Source organism: Oncorhynchus masou, chromosome 16 (genome assembly GCF_036934945.1).
Source record: "Oncorhynchus masou masou isolate Uvic2021 chromosome 16, UVic_Omas_1.1, whole genome shotgun sequence".
NCBI classification, from domain to species: Eukaryota; Metazoa; Chordata; class Actinopteri; order Salmoniformes; family Salmonidae; genus Oncorhynchus; species Oncorhynchus masou.
Window position 1 is genome coordinate 46,083,465 of NC_088227.1, and position 18,946 is coordinate 46,102,410.

At 47.8% G+C, this 18,946-nt stretch overlaps 1 protein-coding gene across 2 annotated transcripts in view; it reads right to left on the minus strand.

Annotated features, from left to right (window-relative positions):
* ddx1 (DEAD (Asp-Glu-Ala-Asp) box helicase 1) overlaps positions 1–18,946 on the minus strand; it is a 57,434-nt gene that overhangs the window by 14,841 nt on the left and 23,647 nt on the right. For both annotated transcript variants that reach the window (XM_064991779.1, XM_064991780.1), the window contains exons 15-21: positions 18,698–18,796; positions 17,673–17,762; positions 15,966–16,157; positions 14,224–14,275; positions 13,793–13,939; positions 12,733–12,824; positions 11,326–11,398 (exon numbers count right to left, since the gene is read on the minus strand). In XM_064991779.1, coding sequence (XP_064847851.1) covers positions 11,326–11,398; positions 12,733–12,824; positions 13,793–13,939; positions 14,224–14,275; positions 15,966–16,157; positions 17,673–17,762; positions 18,698–18,796 — 745 coding nt within the window. The remainder of the gene's footprint in view (positions 1–11,325; positions 11,399–12,732; positions 12,825–13,792; positions 13,940–14,223; positions 14,276–15,965; positions 16,158–17,672; positions 17,763–18,697; positions 18,797–18,946) is intronic.

The following is an 18,946-nucleotide window of genomic DNA, read 5'->3' on the forward strand; positions in this document are numbered from 1 at the left end:
TAACCTCATGGTCTGTGTTAGTTAATCTCATGGTCTGCGTTAGTTAATCTCATGGTCTGCGTTAGTTAATCTCATGGTCTGTGTTGTGTTTCTCTGTTAATCTCATGGTCTGCGTCTGTGTTAATCTCATGGTCTGTGTTTGTTAACCTCATGGTCTGTGTTAGTTAATCTCATGGTCTGTGTTTGTTAACCTCATGGTCTGTGTTAGTTAACCTCATGGTCTGTGTTAGTTAACCTCATGGTCTGTGTTAGTTAACCTCATGGTCTGTGTTAGTTAACCTCATGGTCTGTGTTAGTTAACCTCATGGTCTGTGTTAGTTAACCTCATGGTCTGTGTTAGTTAACCTCATGGTCTGTGTTAGTTAATCTCATGGTCTGTGTTAGTTAACCTCATGGTCTGTGTTAGTTAACCTCATGGTCTGTGTTAGTTAATCTCATGGTCTGTGTTAGTTAATCTCATGGTCTGTGTTAGTTAACCTCATGGTCTGTGTTGTGTTTCTCTGTTAACCTCATGGTCTGCGTCTGTGTTAGTTAATCTCATGGTCTGTGTTAGTTAATCTCATGGTCTGTGTTAGTTAATCTCATGGTCTGTGTTAGTTAATCTCATGGTCTGTGTTAGTTAATCTCATGGTCTGTGTTTGTTAACCTCATGGTCTGTGTTTGTTAATCTCATGGTCTGTGTTAGTTAACCTCATGGTCTGTGTTTGTGTTAATCTCATGGTCTGTGTTTGTTAACCTCATGGTCTGTGTTAGTTAACCTCATGGTCTGTGTTAGTTAACCTCATGGTCTGTGTTAGTTAACCTCATGGTCTGTGTTTGTTAATCTCATGGTCTGTGTTAGTTAACCTCATGGTCTGCGTCTGTGTTAATCTCATGGTCTGTGTAAATTAATCTCATGGTCTGTGTTAGTTAACCTCATGGTCTGCGTCTGTGTTAATCTCATGGTCTGTGTAAATTAATCTCATGGTCTGTGTTAGTTAACCTCATGGTCTCTGTTAGTTAATCTCATGGTCTGTGTTGTGTTTCTCTCATGGTCTGCGTTAGTTAATCTCATGGTCTGCGTCTGTGTTAATCTCATGGTCTGTGTAAATTAATCTCATGGTCACAGAACAGAGCTCCGGGCAGCCGAGCGGAAATGGAGGAAAACTCGCCTCCCTGCGGACCTGGCATCCTTTCACTCCCTCCTCTCTACATTTTCCTCCTCTGTCTCTGCTGCTAAAGCCACTTTCTACCACTCTAAATTCCAAGCATCTGCCTCTAACCCTAGGAAGCTCTTTGCCACCTTCTCCTCCCTCCTGAATCCTCCTCCCCCTCCCCCCTCTCTGCAGATGACTTCGTCAACCATTTTGAAAAGAAGGTCGACGACATCCGATCCTCGTTTGCTAAGTCAAACGACACCGCTGGCTCTGCTCACACTGCCCTACCCTGTGCTCGGACCTCTTTCTCCCCTCTCTCTCCAGATGAAATCTCGCTTCTTGTGACGGCCGGCCGCCCAACAACCTGCCCGTTGACCCTATCCCCTCCTCTCTTCTCCAGACCATTTCCGGAGACCTTCTCCCTTACCTCACCTCGCTCATCAACTCATCCCTGACCGCTGGCTACGTCCCTTCCGTCTTCAAGAGAGCGAGAGTTGCACCCCTTCTGAAAAAACCTACACTCGATCCCTCCGATGTCAACAACTACAGACCAGTATCCCTTCTTTCTTTTCTCTCCAAAACTCTTGAACGTGCCGTCCTTGGCCAGCTCTCCCGCTATCTCTCTCAGAATGACCTTCTTGATCCAAATCAGTCAGGTTTCAAGACTAGTCATTCAACTGAGACTGCTCTTCTCTGCATCACGGAGGCGCTCCGCACTGCTAAAGCTAACTCTCTCTCCTCTGCTCTCATCCTTCTAGACCTATCGGCTGCCTTCGATACTGTGAACCATCAGATCCTCCTCTCCACCCTCTCCGAGTTGGGCATCTCCGGCGCGGCCCACGCTTGGATTGCGTCCTACCTGACAGGTCGCTCCTACCAGGTGGCGTGGCGAGAATCTGTCTCCTCGCCACGCGCTCTCACCACTGGTGTCCCCCAGGGCTCTGTTCTAGGCCCTCTCCTATTCTCGCTATACACCAAGTCACTTGGCTCTGTCATAACCTCACATGGTCTCTCCTATCATTGCTATGCAGACGACACACAATTAATCTTCTCCTTTCCCCCTTCTGATGACCAGGTGGCGAATCGCATCTCTGCAGGTCTGGCAGACATATCAGTGTGGATGACGGATCACCACCTCAAGCTGAACCTCGGCAAGACGGAGCTGCTCTTCCTCCCGGGGAAGGACTGCCCGTTCCATGATCTCGCCATCACGGTTGACAACTCCATTGTGTCCTCCTCCCAGAGCGCTAAGAACCTTGGCGTGATCCTGGACAACACCCTGTCGTTCTCAACCAACATCATGGCGGTGGCCCGTTCCTGTAGGTTCATGCTCTACAACATCCGCAGAGTACGACCCTGCCTCACACAGGAAGCGGCGCAGGTCCTAATCCAGGCACTTGTCATCTCCCGTCTGGATTACTGCAACTCGCTGTTGGCTGGGCTCCCTGCCTGTGCCATTAAACCCCTACAACTCATCCAGAACGCCGCAGCCCGTCTGGTGTTCAACCTTCCCAAGTTCTCTCACGTCACCCCGCTCCTCCGCTCTCTCCACTGGCTTCCAGTTGAAGCTCGCATCCGCTACAAGACCATGGTACTTGCCTACGGAGCTGTGAGGGGAACGGCACCGCAGTACCTCCAGGCTCTGATCAGGCCCTACACCCAAGCAAGGGCACTGCGTTCATCCACCTCTGGCCTGCTCGCCTCCCTACCATTGAGGAAGTACAGTTCCCGCTCAGCCCAGTCAAAACTGTTCGCTGCTCTGGCCCCCCAATGGTGGAACAAACTCCCTCACGACGCCAGGACAGCGGAGTCAATCACCACCTTCCGGAGACACCTGAAACCCCACCTCTTCAAGGAATACCTAGGATAGGATAAGTAATCCTTCACCCCCCCTTAATGATTTAGATGCACTATTGTAAAGTGGCTGTTCCACTGGATGTCAGAAGGTGAATTCACCAATTTGTAAGTCGCTCTGGATAAGAGCGTCTGCTAAATGACTTAAATGTAATGTAAATGTCTGTGTTAGTTAATCTCATGGTCTGTGTTAGTTAATCTCATGGTCTGTGTTGTGTTTCTGTGTTAATCTCATGGTCTGTGTTAGTTAATCTCATGGTCTGCGTTTGTTAATCTCATGGTCTGCGTTTGTTAATCTCATGGTCTGTGTTAGTTAATCTCATGGTCTGTGTTAGTTAATCTCATGGTCTGTGTTGTGTTTCTGTGTTAACCTCATGGTCTGTGTTAGTTAACCTCATGGTCTGCGTCTGTGTTAGTTAACCTCATGGTCTGTGTTGTGTTAATCTCATGGTCTGTGTTAGTTAATCTCATGGTCTGTGTTAGTTAATCTCATGGTCTGTGTTAATCTCATGGTCTGTGTTAATCTCATGGTCTGTGTTGTGTTTCTGTGTTAACCTCATGGTCTGTGTTAGTTAACCTCATGGTCTGTGTTAGTTAATCTCATGGTCTGTGTTGTGTTTCTGTGTTAATCTCATGGTCTGTGTTGTGTTTCTCTGTTAACCTCATGGTCTGCGTCTGTGTTAATCTCATGGTCTGCGTCTGTGTTAATCTCATGGTCTGCGTTAGTTAATCTCATGGTCTGCGTTAGTTAATCTCATGGTCTGTGTTGTGTTTCTCTGTTAATCTCATGGTCTGCGTCTGTGTTAATCTCATGGTCTGTGTTAGTTAATCTCATGGTCTGCGTTAGTTAATCTCATGGTCTGCGTTAGTTAATCTCATGGTCTGTGTTAGTTAATCTCATGGTCTGTGTTGTGTTTCTCTGTTAACCTCATGGTCTGCATTTGTTAATCTCATGGTCTGCGTCTGTGTTAATCTCATGGTCTGCGTCTGTGTTAATCTCATGGTCTGTGTTAGTTAATCTCATGGTCTGTGTTGTGTTTCTGTGTTAATCTCATGGTCTGTGTTGTGTTTCTCTGTTAACCTCATGGTCTGCGTCTGTGTTAATCTCATGGTCTGCGTCTGTGTTAATCTCATGGTCTGCGTTAGTTAATCTCATGGTCTGCGTTAGTTAATCTCATGGTCTGTGTTAGTTAATCTCATGGTCTGTGTTGTGTTTCTCTGTTAACCTCATGGTCTGCATTTGTTAATCTCATGGTCTGCGTCTGTGTTAATCTCATGGTCTGCGTCTGTGTTAATCTCATGGTCTGTGTTAGTTAATCTCATGGTCTGCGTTAGTTAATCTCATGGTCTGCGTTAGTTAATCTCATGGTCTGCGTTAGTTAATCTCATGGTCTGTGTTAGTTAATCTCATGGTCTGTTGTGTTTCTCTGTTAATCTCATGGTCTGTTGTGTTTCTCTGTTAATCTCATGGTCTGGGTTAGTTAATCTCATGGTCTGTGTTAGTTAACCTCATGGTCTGTGTTTGTTAATCTCATGGTCTGTGTTAGTTAATCTCATGGTCTGTGTTAGTTAACCTCATGGTCTGTGTTTGTTAACCTCATGGTCTGTGTTAGTTAACCTCATGGTCTGTGTTTGTTAACCTCATGGTCTGTGTTTGTTAACCTCATGGTCTGTGTTAGTTAACCTCATGGTCTGTGTTTGTTAACCTCATGGTCTGTGTTTGTTAACCTCATGGTCTGTGTTAATCTCATGGTCTGTGTTTGTTAACCTCATGGTCTGTGTTAGTTAACCTCATGGTCTGTGTTTGTTAACCTCATGGTCTGTGTTAGTTAACCTCATGGTCTGTGTTAGTTAATCTCATGGTCTGTGTTAGTTAACCTCATGGTCTGTGTTAGTTAACCTCATGGTCTGTGTTAGTTAATCTCATGGTCTGTGTTAGTTAATCTCATGGTCTGTGTTAGTTAACCTCATGGTCTGTGTTGTGTTTCTCTGTTAACCTCATGGTCTGCGTCTGTGTTAGTTAATCTCATGGTCTGTGTTAGTTAATCTCATGGTCTGTGTTAGTTAATCTCATGGTCTGTGTTAGTTAATCTCATGGTCTGTGTTAGTTAATCTCATGGTCTGTGTTTGTTAACCTCATGGTCTGTGTTTGTTAATCTCATGGTCTGTGTTAGTTAACCTCATGGTCTGTGTTTGTGTTAATCTCATGGTCTGTGTTTGTTAACCTCATGGTCTGTGTTAGTTAACCTCATGGTCTGTGTTAGTTAACCTCATGGTCTGTGTTAGTTAACCTCATGGTCTGTGTTTGTTAATCTCATGGTCTGTGTTAGTTAACCTCATGGTCTGCGTCTGTGTTAATCTCATGGTCTGTGTAAATTAATCTCATGGTCTGTGTTAGTTAACCTCATGGTCTGCGTCTGTGTTAATCTCATGGTCTGTGTAAATTAATCTCATGGTCTGTGTTAGTTAACCTCATGGTCTCTGTTAGTTAATCTCATGGTCTGTGTTGTGTTTCTCTCATGGTCTGCGTTAGTTAATCTCATGGTCTGCGTCTGTGTTAATCTCATGGTCTGTGTAAATTAATCTCATGGTCACAGAACAGAGCTCCGGGCAGCCGAGCGGAAATGGAGGAAAACTCGCCTCCCTGCGGACCTGGCATCCTTTCACTCCCTCCTCTCTACATTTTCCTCCTCTGTCTCTGCTGCTAAAGCCACTTTCTACCACTCTAAATTCCAAGCATCTGCCTCTAACCCTAGGAAGCTCTTTGCCACCTTCTCCTCCCTCCTGAATCCTCCTCCCCTCCCCCTCTCTGCAGATGACTTCGTCAACCATTTTGAAAAGAAGGTCGACGACATCCGATCCTCGTTTGCTAAGTCAAACGACACCGCTGGCTCTGCTCACACTGCCCTACCCTGTGCTCGGACCTCTTTCTCCCCTCTCTCTCCAGATGAAATCTCGCTTCTTGTGACGGCCGGCCGCCCAACAACCTGCCCGTTGACCCTATCCCCTCCTCTCTTCTCCAGACCATTTCCGGAGACCTTCTCCCTTACCTCACCTCGCTCATCAACTCATCCCTGACCGCTGGCTACGTCCCTTCCGTCTTCAAGAGAGCGAGAGTTGCACCCCTTCTGAAAAAACCTACACTCGATCCCTCCGATGTCAACAACTACAGACCAGTATCCCTTCTTTCTTTTCTCTCCAAAACTCTTGAACGTGCCGTCCTTGGCCAGCTCTCCCGCTATCTCTCTCAGAATGACCTTCTTGATCCAAATCAGTCAGGTTTCAAGACTAGTCATTCAACTGAGACTGCTCTTCTCTGCATCACGGAGGCGCTCCGCACTGCTAAAGCTAACTCTCTCTCCTCTGCTCTCATCCTTCTAGACCTATCGGCTGCCTTCGATACTGTGAACCATCAGATCCTCCTCTCCACCCTCTCCGAGTTGGGCATCTCCGGCGCGGCCCACGCTTGATTGCGTCCTACCTGACAGGTCGCTCCTACCAGGTGGCGTGGCGAGAATCTGTCTCCTCGCCACGCGCTCTCACCACTGGTGTCCCCCAGGGCTCTGTTCTAGGCCCTCTCCTATTCTCGCTATACACCAAGTCACTTGGCTCTGTCATAACCTCACATGGTCTCTCCTATCATTGCTATGCAGACGACACACAATTAATCTTCTCCTTCCCCCTTCTGATGACCAGGTGGCGAATCGCATCTCTGCAGGTCTGGCAGACATATCAGTGTGGATGACGGATCACCACCTCAAGCTGAACCTCGGCAAGACGGAGCTGCTCTTCCTCCCGGGGAAGGACTGCCCGTTCCATGATCTCGCCATCACGGTTGACAACTCCATTGTGTCCTCCTCCCAGAGCGCTAAGAACCTTGGCGTGATCCTGGACAACACCCTGTCGTTCTCAACCAACATCATGGCGGTGGCCCGTTCCTGTAGGTTCATGCTCTACAACATCCGCAGAGTACGACCCTGCCTCACACAGGAAGCGGCGCAGGTCCTAATCCAGGCACTTGTCATCTCCCGTCTGGATTACTGCAACTCGCTGTTGGCTGGGCTCCCTGCCTGTGCCATTAAACCCCTACAACTCATCCAGAACGCCGCAGCCCGTCTGGTGTTCAACCTTCCCAAGTTCTCTCACGTCACCCCGCTCCTCCGCTCTCTCCACTGGCTTCCAGTTGAAGCTCGCATCCGCTACAAGACCATGGTACTTGCCTACGGAGCTGTGAGGGGAACGGCACCGCAGTACCTCCAGGCTCTGATCAGGCCCTACACCCAAGCAAGGGCACTGCGTTCATCCACCTCTGGCCTGCTCGCCTCCCTACCATTGAGGAAGTACAGTTCCCGCTCAGCCCAGTCAAAACTGTTCGCTGCTCTGGCCCCCAATGGTGGAACAAACTCCCTCACGACGCCAGGACAGCGGAGTCAATCACCACCTTCCGGAGACACCTGAAACCCCACCTCTTCAAGGAATACCTAGGATAGGATAAGTAATCCTTCACCCCCCCTTAATGATTTAGATGCACTATTGTAAAGTGGCTGTTCCACTGGATGTCAGAAGGTGAATTCACCAATTTGTAAGTCGCTCTGGATAAGAGCGTCTGCTAAATGACTTAAATGTAATGTAAATGTCTGTGTTAGTTAATCTCATGGTCTGTGTTAGTTAATCTCATGGTCTGTGTTGTGTTTCTGTGTTAATCTCATGGTCTGTGTTAGTTAATCTCATGGTCTGCGTTTGTTAATCTCATGGTCTGCGTTTGTTAATCTCATGGTCTGTGTTAGTTAATCTCATGGTCTGTGTTAGTTAATCTCATGGTCTGTGTTGTGTTTCTGTGTTAACCTCATGGTCTGTGTTAGTTAACCTCATGGTCTGCGTCTGTGTTAGTTAACCTCATGGTCTGTGTTGTGTTAATCTCATGGTCTGTGTTAGTTAATCTCATGGTCTGTGTTAGTTAATCTCATGGTCTGTGTTAATCTCATGGTCTGTGTTAATCTCATGGTCTGTGTTGTGTTTCTGTGTTAACCTCATGGTCTGTGTTAGTTAACCTCATGGTCTGTGTTAGTTAATCTCATGGTCTGTGTTGTGTTTCTGTGTTAATCTCATGGTCTGTGTTGTGTTTCTCTGTTAACCTCATGGTCTGCGTCTGTGTTAATCTCATGGTCTGCGTCTGTGTTAATCTCATGGTCTGCGTTAGTTAATCTCATGGTCTGCGTTAGTTAATCTCATGGTCTGTGTTGTGTTTCTCTGTTAATCTCATGGTCTGCGTCTGTGTTAATCTCATGGTCTGTGTTAGTTAATCTCATGGTCTGCGTTAGTTAATCTCATGGTCTGCGTTAGTTAATCTCATGGTCTGTGTTAGTTAATCTCATGGTCTGTGTTGTGTTTCTCTGTTAACCTCATGGTCTGCATTTGTTAATCTCATGGTCTGCGTCTGTGTTAATCTCATGGTCTGCGTCTGTGTTAATCTCATGGTCTGTGTTAGTTAATCTCATGGTCTGTGTTGTGTTTCTGTGTTAATCTCATGGTCTGTGTTGTGTTTCTCTGTTAACCTCATGGTCTGCGTCTGTGTTAATCTCATGGTCTGCGTCTGTGTTAATCTCATGGTCTGCGTTAGTTAATCTCATGGTCTGCGTTAGTTAATCTCATGGTCTGTGTTAGTTAATCTCATGGTCTGTGTTGTGTTTCTCTGTTAACCTCATGGTCTGCATTTGTTAATCTCATGGTCTGCGTCTGTGTTAATCTCATGGTCTGCGTCTGTGTTAATCTCATGGTCTGTGTTAGTTAATCTCATGGTCTGCGTTAGTTAATCTCATGGTCTGCGTTAGTTAATCTCATGGTCTGCGTTAGTTAATCTCATGGTCTGTGTTAGTTAATCTCATGGTCTGTTGTGTTTCTCTGTTAATCTCATGGTCTGTTGTGTTTCTCTGTTAATCTCATGGTCTGGGTTAGTTAATCTCATGGTCTGTGTTAGTTAACCTCATGGTCTGTGTTTGTTAATCTCATGGTCTGTGTTAGTTAATCTCATGGTCTGTGTTAGTTAACCTCATGGTCTGTGTTTGTTAACCTCATGGTCTGTGTTAGTTAACCTCATGGTCTGTGTTTGTTAACCTCATGGTCTGTGTTTGTTAACCTCATGGTCTGTGTTAGTTAACCTCATGGTCTGTGTTTGTTAACCTCATGGTCTGTGTTTGTTAACCTCATGGTCTGTGTTAGTTAACCTCATGGTCTGTGTTTGTTAACCTCATGGTCTGTGTTTGTTAACCTCATGGTCTGTGTTAATCTCATGGTCTGTGTTTGTTAACCTCATGGTCTGTGTTAGTTAACCTCATGGTCTGTGTTTGTTAACCTCATGGTCTGTGTTTGTTAACCTCATGGTCTGTGTTAATCTCATGGTCTGTGTTTGTTAACCTCATGGTCTGTGTTTGTTAACCTCATGGTCTGTGTTTGTTAACCTCATGGTCTGTGTTTGTTAACCTCATGGTCTGTGTTAATCTCATGGTCTGTGTTAACCTCATGGTCTGTGTTAATCTCATGGTCTGTGTTAGTTAACCTCATGGTCTGTGTTAGTTAACCTCATGGTCTGTGTTTGTTAACCTCATGGTCTGTGTTAGTTAACCTCATGGTCTGTGTTTGTTAACCTCATGGTCTGTGTTTGTTAACCTCATGGTCTGTGTTAACCTCATGGTCTGTGTTAACCTCATGGTCTGTGTTAACCTCATGGTCTGTGTTAACCTCATGGTCTGTGTTAATCTCATGGTCTGTGTTAATCTCATGGTCTGTGTTAGTTAACCTCATGGTCTGTGTTAGTTAATCTCATGGTCTGTGTTAGTTAATCTCATGGTCTGTGTTAGTTAATCTCATGGTCTGTGTTAGTTAATCTCATGGTCTGTGTTAGTTAATCTCATGGTCTGTGTTAGTTAATCTCATGGTCTGCGTCTGTGTTAATCTCATGGTCTGCGTCTGTGTTAATCTCATGGTCTGTGTTAATCTCATGGTCTGTGTTAGTTAATCTCATGGTCTGTGTTTGTTAATCTCATGGTCTGTGTTTGTTAATCTCATGGTCTGTGTTTGTTCATCTCATGGTCTGTGTTTGTTAATCTCATGGTCTGTGTTAGTTAATCTCATGGTCTGTGTTAGTTAATCTCATGGTCTGTGTTTGTTAATCTCATGGTCTGTGTTAGTTAACCTCATGGTCTGTGTTAGTTAATCTCATGGTCTGCGTTAGTTAATCTCATGGTCTGCGTTAGTTAATCTCATGGTCTGTGTTGTGTTTCTCTGTTAATCTCATGGTCTGCGTCTGTGTTAATCTCATGGTCTGTGTTTGTTAACCTCATGGTCTGTGTTAGTTAATCTCATGGTCTGTGTTTGTTAACCTCATGGTCTGTGTTAGTTAACCTCATGGTCTGTGTTAGTTAACCTCATGGTCTGTGTTAGTTAACCTCATGGTCTGTGTTAGTTAACCTCATGGTCTGTGTTAGTTAACCTCATGGTCTGTGTTAGTTAACCTCATGGTCTGTGTTAGTTAACCTCATGGTCTGTGTTAGTTAATCTCATGGTCTGTGTTAGTTAACCTCATGGTCTGTGTTAGTTAACCTCATGGTCTGTGTTAGTTAATCTCATGGTCTGTGTTAGTTAATCTCATGGTCTGTGTTAGTTAACCTCATGGTCTGTGTTGTGTTTCTCTGTTAACCTCATGGTCTGCGTCTGTGTTAGTTAATCTCATGGTCTGTGTTAGTTAATCTCATGGTCTGTGTTAGTTAATCTCATGGTCTGTGTTAGTTAATCTCATGGTCTGTGTTAGTTAATCTCATGGTCTGTGTTTGTTAACCTCATGGTCTGTGTTTGTTAATCTCATGGTCTGTGTTAGTTAACCTCATGGTCTGTGTTTGTGTTAATCTCATGGTCTGTGTTTGTTAACCTCATGGTCTGTGTTAGTTAACCTCATGGTCTGTGTTAGTTAACCTCATGGTCTGTGTTAGTTAACCTCATGGTCTGTGTTTGTTAATCTCATGGTCTGTGTTAGTTAACCTCATGGTCTGCGTCTGTGTTAATCTCATGGTCTGTGTAAATTAATCTCATGGTCTGTGTTAGTTAACCTCATGGTCTGCGTCTGTGTTAATCTCATGGTCTGTGTAAATTAATCTCATGGTCTGTGTTAGTTAACCTCATGGTCTCTGTTAGTTAATCTCATGGTCTGTGTTTGTTAACCTCATGGTCTGTGTTTGTTAACCTCATGGTCTGTGTTAACCTCATGGTCTGTGTTAACCTCATGGTCTGTGTTAACCTCATGGTCTGTGTTTGTTAACCTCATGGTCTGCGTTAATCTCACCATAGGGGACTCCGTGGATGTCGATGCCCCTGGCCGCCACGTCTGTACAGATCAAAAACTTCACTTCCTGTTTCTGTAAGGAGATACAGGAAGTCAATATCAGATTTGATGCTGTTGCTGAAAACAGAATAGAAAATAAAAGCGGAAGTGTTATATTTTTCCTGTGAGAGACGTTTATGAGGAACAGCTGGGGGTCCCACTGCCAACCATACCTCTAATCATGTCATACACCCCACATGGCCCCCTATTCCCCGGGGCCCCCACCGCTCCTGCACCGTGCCACCCCCCCACCCACCGCTCCTGAGTAGTGCACCGTGCCACCCCCCCCCCACCGCTCCTGAGTAGTGCACCGTGCCACCCCCCATCCACCGCTCCTGCCCCGTGCCACCCCCCACCCACCGCTCCTGCCCCGTGCCACCCCCCACCCACCGCTCCTGCCCCGTGCCACCCCCCACCCACCGCTCCTGAGTAGTGCCCCGTGCCACCCCCACCCCGCTCCTGGGTAGTGCACCGTGCCACCCCCCCCCACCCCGCTCCTGGGTAGTGCACCGTGCCACCCCCCCCACCGCTCCTGAGTAGTGCACCGTGCCACCCCCCCCCCCCAGCTCCCGAGTAGTGCACCGTGCCACCCCCCCCCCCCCCCCACCGCTCCTGAGTAGTGCACCGTGCCACCCCCCCCACCGCTCCTGAGTAGTGCACCGTGCCACCCCCCCCCACCCACCGCTCCTGAGTAGTGCACCGTGCCACCACCCCCACCGCTCCCGAGTAGTGCACCGTGCCACCCCCCCACCGCTCCCGAGTAGTGCACCGTGCCACCCCCCCCACCGCTCCCGAGTAGTGCACCGTGCCACCCCCCCACCGCTCCCGAGTAGTGCACCGTGCCACCCCCCACCCACCGCTCCCGAGTAGTGCACCGTGCCACCCCCCCCCACAGCTCCCGAGTAGTGCACCGTGCCACCCACCGCTCCCGAGTAGTGCACCGTGCCACCCCCCCCACCGCTCCCGAGTAGTGCACCGTGCCACCCCCCCCACCGCTCCCGAGTAGTGCACCGTGCCATCCCCCCCCCACCGCTCCTGAGTAGTGCACCGTGCCACCCCCCCCACCGCTCCTGAGTAGTGCACCGTGCCACCCCCCCACCCACCGCTCCTGAGTAGTGCACCGTGCCCCCCCCACCCACCGCTCCTGAGTAGTGCACCGTGCCACCCCCACCGCTCCTGAGTAGTGCACCGTGCCACCCCCCCAGCTCCTGAGTAGTGCACCGTGCCACCCCACCATACCCCACCAGTGACTAAGTGAGGTCATGTCCCACCAGTGAGGTCATGTCCCACCAGTGACTAAGTGAGGTCATACCCCACCAGTGACTAAGTGAGGTCATATCCCGCCAGTAACTAAGTGACGCTGCTGACCTTGAATCGGTCCAGATTGGTCTTGCGTTCGTTGGGCTTCCGGTCACCATGGAGACAGACGCAGGAAAGCTGGTGGCCTTTTTTATCTGGACCTAATGGAGGGAGGGGACAGGGTATAACACACCTCCCTGTAGTTCCATGTTGTAGTAGAATTTATGTAGTACAGTGGTAGTATTCTAACTCAGCTCCTCTCTGTACGATGAAGTACTGCTCCATGTTGTAGTAGTATTTATGTAGTACAGTATTCTAACTCACCTCCTCCCTGTACTATGAAGTACTGCTCCATGTTGTTGTAGTATTTATGTAGTACAGTATTCTAACTCACCTCCTCCCTGTACGATGAAGTACTGCTCCATGTTGTAGTATTTATGTAGTACAGTAGTAGCATTCTAACTCACCTCCTCCCTGTACGATGAAGTACTGCTCCATGTTGTTGTAGTATTTATGTAGTACAGTAGTAGTATTCTAACTCAGCTCCTCTCTGTACGATGAAGTACTGTTCCATGTTGTAGTAGTATTTGTAGTACAGTATTCTAACTCACCTCCTCCCTGTACGATGAAGTACTGCTCCATGTTGTTGTAGTATTTATGTAGTACAGTAGTAGTATTCTAACTCACCTCCTCCCTGTACGATGAAGTACTGCTCCATGTTGTTGTAGTATTTATGTAGTACAGTAGTAGCATTCTAACTCACCTCCTCCCTGTACGATGAAGTACTGCACCATGTTGTAGTATTTATGTAGTACAGTAGTAGCATTCTAACTCACCTCCTCCCTGTACGATGAAGTACTGCTCCATGTTGTTGTAGTATTGATGTAGTACAGTAGTAGTATTCTAACTCAGCTCCTCTCTGTACGATGAAGTACTGTTCCATGTTGTAGTAGTATTTGTAGTACAGTATTCTAACTCACCTCCTCCCTGTACTATGAAGTACTGCTCCATGTTGTAGTATTTATGTAGTACAGTAGTAGTATTCTAACTCACCTCCTCCCTGTACGATGAAGTACTGCTCCATGTTGTTGTAGTATTTATGTAGTACAGTAGTAGTATTCTAACTCACCTCCTCCCTGTACGATGAAGTACTGCTCCATGTTGTCACAGTCGATCTTGGTCCGACAGAAGATGATGGCCTGGTCCATGTTGTGTTCCCTGATGGCTCTGATGGTGTACTCCCCCTTCAAGATCTTGATGGCCTCAGACCACATCTCTACACACACACACAGTAACAGGTCAGACCATAACCTTACGCTAGAAAACAGCAGGACATTACAACGTAACAACAGGGCTCCCCAACTGCCCCCCCCCCTTTAACCAGCGCCCCTATATAGTGCACTACTTTAACCAGGGCCCCTATATAGTGCACTACTTTAACCAGGGCCCCTATATAGTGCACTACTTTAACCAGGGCCCCTATATAGTGCACTACTTTAACCAGGGCGCCTTAGAAACAAGGTGCCATTTGGGATGCTTTATGCAGGGGGTCAGTCTGACCTGAGCTGTTGGCTCCTGGTCTGGTGTTGTCTTTAGCATGGACCTCATCAGTCTGAAACACACAGGAGAGGAGGAGGAGGGAGAGGAGGAAGGAGAGGAGGAACGCGAGGAGAGAGGAAGGAACGCGAGGAGAGAGGGAGGAAAGAGAGGAGAAACGGGAGGAGAGAGGGAGGAACGAGAGGAGAGAGGACCGCGAGGAGAGAGGGAGGAACGAGAGGAGAGAGGGAGGAACGCGAGGAGAGGGGGAGGAACGCGAGGAGAGGGGGAGGAACGCGAGGAGAGGGGGAGGAACGCGAGGAGAGGGGGAGGAACGCGAGGAGAGGGGGAGGAACGCGAGGAGAGGGGGAGGAACGCGAGGAGAGGGGGAGGAACGCGAGGAGAGGGGGAGGAACGCGAGGAGAGGGGGAGGAACGAGAGGAGAGAGGGAGGAACGAGAGGAGAGAGGGAGGAACGAGAGGAGAGAGGGAGGAACGAGAGGAGGAAGGAGAGGAATTAGAGTATTAAAATAAGACGCAGAGAACCCTTAAGGGTTCATGCTGTCAGAAGATACCGTACATCCTCTACCACAGGGTTTCCTAAACTCAGGTCTGGGGCTCCCCTGGGTACACCTTCTGATCTTTCAACTACACAGCTAATTTAAATAACTAACTCATCATCAAGCTTTGATGATTAAAAATCAGCTGTGTGCACCCTGGGTCCCAGGCCCGAGTTTGGGAAGCACCCTGCTCTACTCAACTCTATGGTGACCCCTGATCAAACCAGAAGTGCTTTTATTCTCTCTGACCCCAGACTGACCAGGATGTGCTTCTATTCTCTGACCCCAGACTGACCAGGAAGTGCTTCTATTCACTCTGACCCCAGACTGACCAGGAAGTGGTTCTATTCTCTCTGACCCCAGACTGACCAGGATGTGCTTCTATTCTCTGACCCCAGACTGACCAGGAAGTGCTTCTATTCTCTCTGACCCCAGACTGACCAGGAAGTGCTTCTATTATCTGACCCCAGACTGACCAGGAAGTGCTTCTATTCTCTCTGACCCCAGACTGACCAGGATGTGCTTCTATTCTCTCTGACCCCAGACTGACCAGGAAGTGGTTCAAATTCTCTGACCCCAGACTGACCAGGAAGTGGTTCAAATTCTCTGACCCCAGACTGACCAGGAAGTGGTTCTATTCACTCTGACCCCAGACTGACCAGGAAGTGGTTCTATTCTCTGACCCCAGACTGACCAGGATGTGCTTCTATTCTCTCTGACCCCAGACTGACCAGGAAGTGCTTCTATTCTCTGACCCCAGACTGACCAGGATGTGCTTCTATTCACTCTGACCCCAGACTGACCAGGAAGTGCTTCTATTCACTCTGACCCCAGACTGACCAGGAAGTGCTTCTATTCTCTCTGACCCCAGACTGACCAGGAAGTGCTTCTATTCACTCTGACCCCAGACTGACCAGGAAGTGGTTCTATTCTCTCTGACCCCAGACTGACCAGGAAGTGCTTCTATTCTCTCTGACCCCAGACTGACCAGGAAGTGCTTCTATTCTCTGACCCCAGACTGACCAGGATGTGCTTTTATTCACTCTGACCCCAGACTGACCAGGAAGTGGTTCTATTCTCTCTGACCCCAGACTGACCAGGAAGTGGTTCAAATTCTCTGACCCCAGACTGACCAGGAAGTGCTTCTATTCACTCTGACCCCAGACTGACCAGGAAGTGGTTCTATTCTCTCTGACCCCAGACTGACCAGGATGTGGTTCTTGCGGTCGAGGCGTTCCCAGCTGCGGTCGTGTTTAGGGTTAACAGGTACGACCACGTGATGTACGGTCTCAGGGACAGAATCCTCTCCCTTCAGGTCCACCCAGGTGGGGAAGTGCATGATCTTCTCCGACAGCTTCTTCACGTCGAAGGAGTGGAGCGTTGCTGAGCAGACGATGACCTGGTACAGAGAGAGGAATAACAGAGTAATATATAGGTTCAGACAGACAGACACTAGGGGAATAACAGTAATATATAGGTTCAGGTTCCCCTAGGGGGAATAACAGTAATATATAGGTTCAGGTTCCCCAAGGAGGTATAACAGTAATATATAGGTTCCCCAAGGGGGAATAACAGTAATATATAGGTTCAGGTTCCCCTAGGGGGTATAACAGTAATATATAGGTTCCCCTAGGGGGAATAACAGTAATATATAGGTTCCCCTAGGGGGAATAACAGTAATATATAGGTTCCCCTAGGGGGAATAACAGTAATATATAGGTTCCCCTAGGGGGGATAACAGTAATATATAGGTTCAGGTTCCCCTAGGGGGAATAACAGTAATATATAGGTTCAGGTTCCCCAAGGAGGTATAACAGTAATATATAGGTTCCCCAAGGGGGAATAACAGTAATATATAGGTTCAGGTTCCCCTAGGGGGTATAACAGTAATATATAGGTTCCCCTAGGGGGAATAACAGTAATATATAGGTTCCCCTAGGGGGAATAACAGTAATATATAGGTTCCCCTAGGGGGAATAACAGTAATATATAGGTTCCCCTAGGGGGGATAACAGTAATATATAGGTTCCCCTAGGGGGGATAACAGTAATATATAGGTTCAGGTTCCCCTAGGGGGTATAACAGTAATATATAGGTTCAGGTTCCCCTAGGGGGGATAACAGTAATATATAGGTTCAGGTTCCCCTAGGAGGTATAACAGTAATATATAGGTTCCCCTAGGGGGTATAACAGTAATATATAGGTTCCCCTAGGGGGGATAACAGTAATATATAGGTTCAGGTTCCCCTAGGGGGTATAACAGTAATATATAGGTTCCCCTAGGGGGTATAACAGTAATATATAGGTTCCCCTAGGGGGGATAACAGTAATATATAGGTTCCCCTAGGGGGTATAACAGTAATATATAGGTTCCCCTAGGGGGATAACAGTAATATATAGGTTCCCCTAGGAGGTATAACAGTAATATATAGGTTCCCCTAGGGGGTATAACAGTAATATATAGGTTCCCCTAGGAGGTATAACAGTAATATATAGGTTCAGGTTCCCCTAGGAGGTATAACAGTAATATATAGGTTCCCCTAGGGGGAATAACAGTAATATATAGGTTCAGGTTCCCCTAGGGGGTATAACAGTAATATATAGGTTCAGGTTCCCCTAGGGGGTATAACAGTAATATATAGGTTCAGGTTCCCCTAGGAGGTTTAACAGTAATATATAGGTTCAGGTTCCCCTAGGGGGTTTAACAGTAATATATAGGTTCCCCTAGGGGGTATAACAGTAATATATAGGTTCCCCTAGGGGGGATAACAGTAATATATAGGTTCAGGTTCCCCTAGGAGGTATAACAGTAATATATAGGTTCCCCTAGGGGGTATAACAGTAATATATAGGTTCAGGTTCCCCTAGGAGGTATAACAGTAGGTTCCCCCAGGGGGGACACAGGGTAGCGTACCTGCAGTCTCTTGCCGTCCGAGGTGACTTGAGGAATCTGGTTGTAGATTCTCATGATGAAGTCGGTGTAGCCCGCAGTAAGGAGACCGTCCTGGACAGGAGACAACATGCTATATATATATATATATATTACACTATACAGGTGACACACTGGACAAAAACACAAAGCAACATGTATAGGTGTTGTCCTCTGAAACAGCTCATTTCTCAAATTCCCTATTAGTGAGCATTTCTCCTTCGCTGATGAAACTGTGGGTTTACAACAACCGAAGAATTGCTACACAAACTGTCAGAAACCGTCTCAGGGAAGCTCATCTGTGTGCTCGTCATCCTCACCAGGGTCTGGACCTGACTGCAGCCAGACACTCATCCAGGACCAGACACTCATCCAGGACCAGGCACTCATCCAGGACCAGGCACTCATCCAGGACCAGGCACTCATCCAGGACCAGGCACTCATCCAGGACCAGGCACTCATCCAGGACCAGGCACTCATCCAGGACCAGGCACTCATCCAGGACCAGGCACTCATCCAGGACCAGACACTCATCCAGGACCAGACACTCATCCAGGACCAGACACTCATCCAGGACCAGACACTCATCCAGGACCAGACACTCATCCAGGACCAGACACTCATCCAGGACCAGACACTCATCCAGGACCAGACACTCATCCAGGACCAGGCACTCATCCAGGACCAGACACTCATCCAGGACCAGACACTCATCCAGGACCAGACACTCATCCAGGACCAGACACTCATCCAGGACCAGACACTCATCCAGGACCAGACACTCATCCAGGACCAGACACCTGACAGACAGACAGACACTCATCCAGGACCAGGCACTCATCCAGGACCAGACACTCATCCAGGACCAGGCACTCATCCAGGACCAGACAGACACTCATCCAGGACCAGACACTCATCCAGGACCAGACACTCATCCAGGACCAGACACTCATCCAGGACCAGACACCTGACAGACAGACAGGTACATCGACAGTCAGACAGGTACATACACACTCATCGAGGACCAGGAAGCGGACTTGAGACAAGGTGAGTTTCCCCGTAGAGATGAGGTCATCGAGACGACCTGGTGTTCCAACCACGATGTCCACCTGGGCGGGAGAAGAAAGGAGAGGAGGAAAGGAGATGAAGAAAGGAGAGGAGGAAGGGAAGAAAGGAGAGGAGGAAAGGAGAGGAAGAAAGGAGATGAAGAAAGGAGAGGAGGAAAGGAAGAAAGGAGAGGAGGAAAGGAAGAAAGAAAG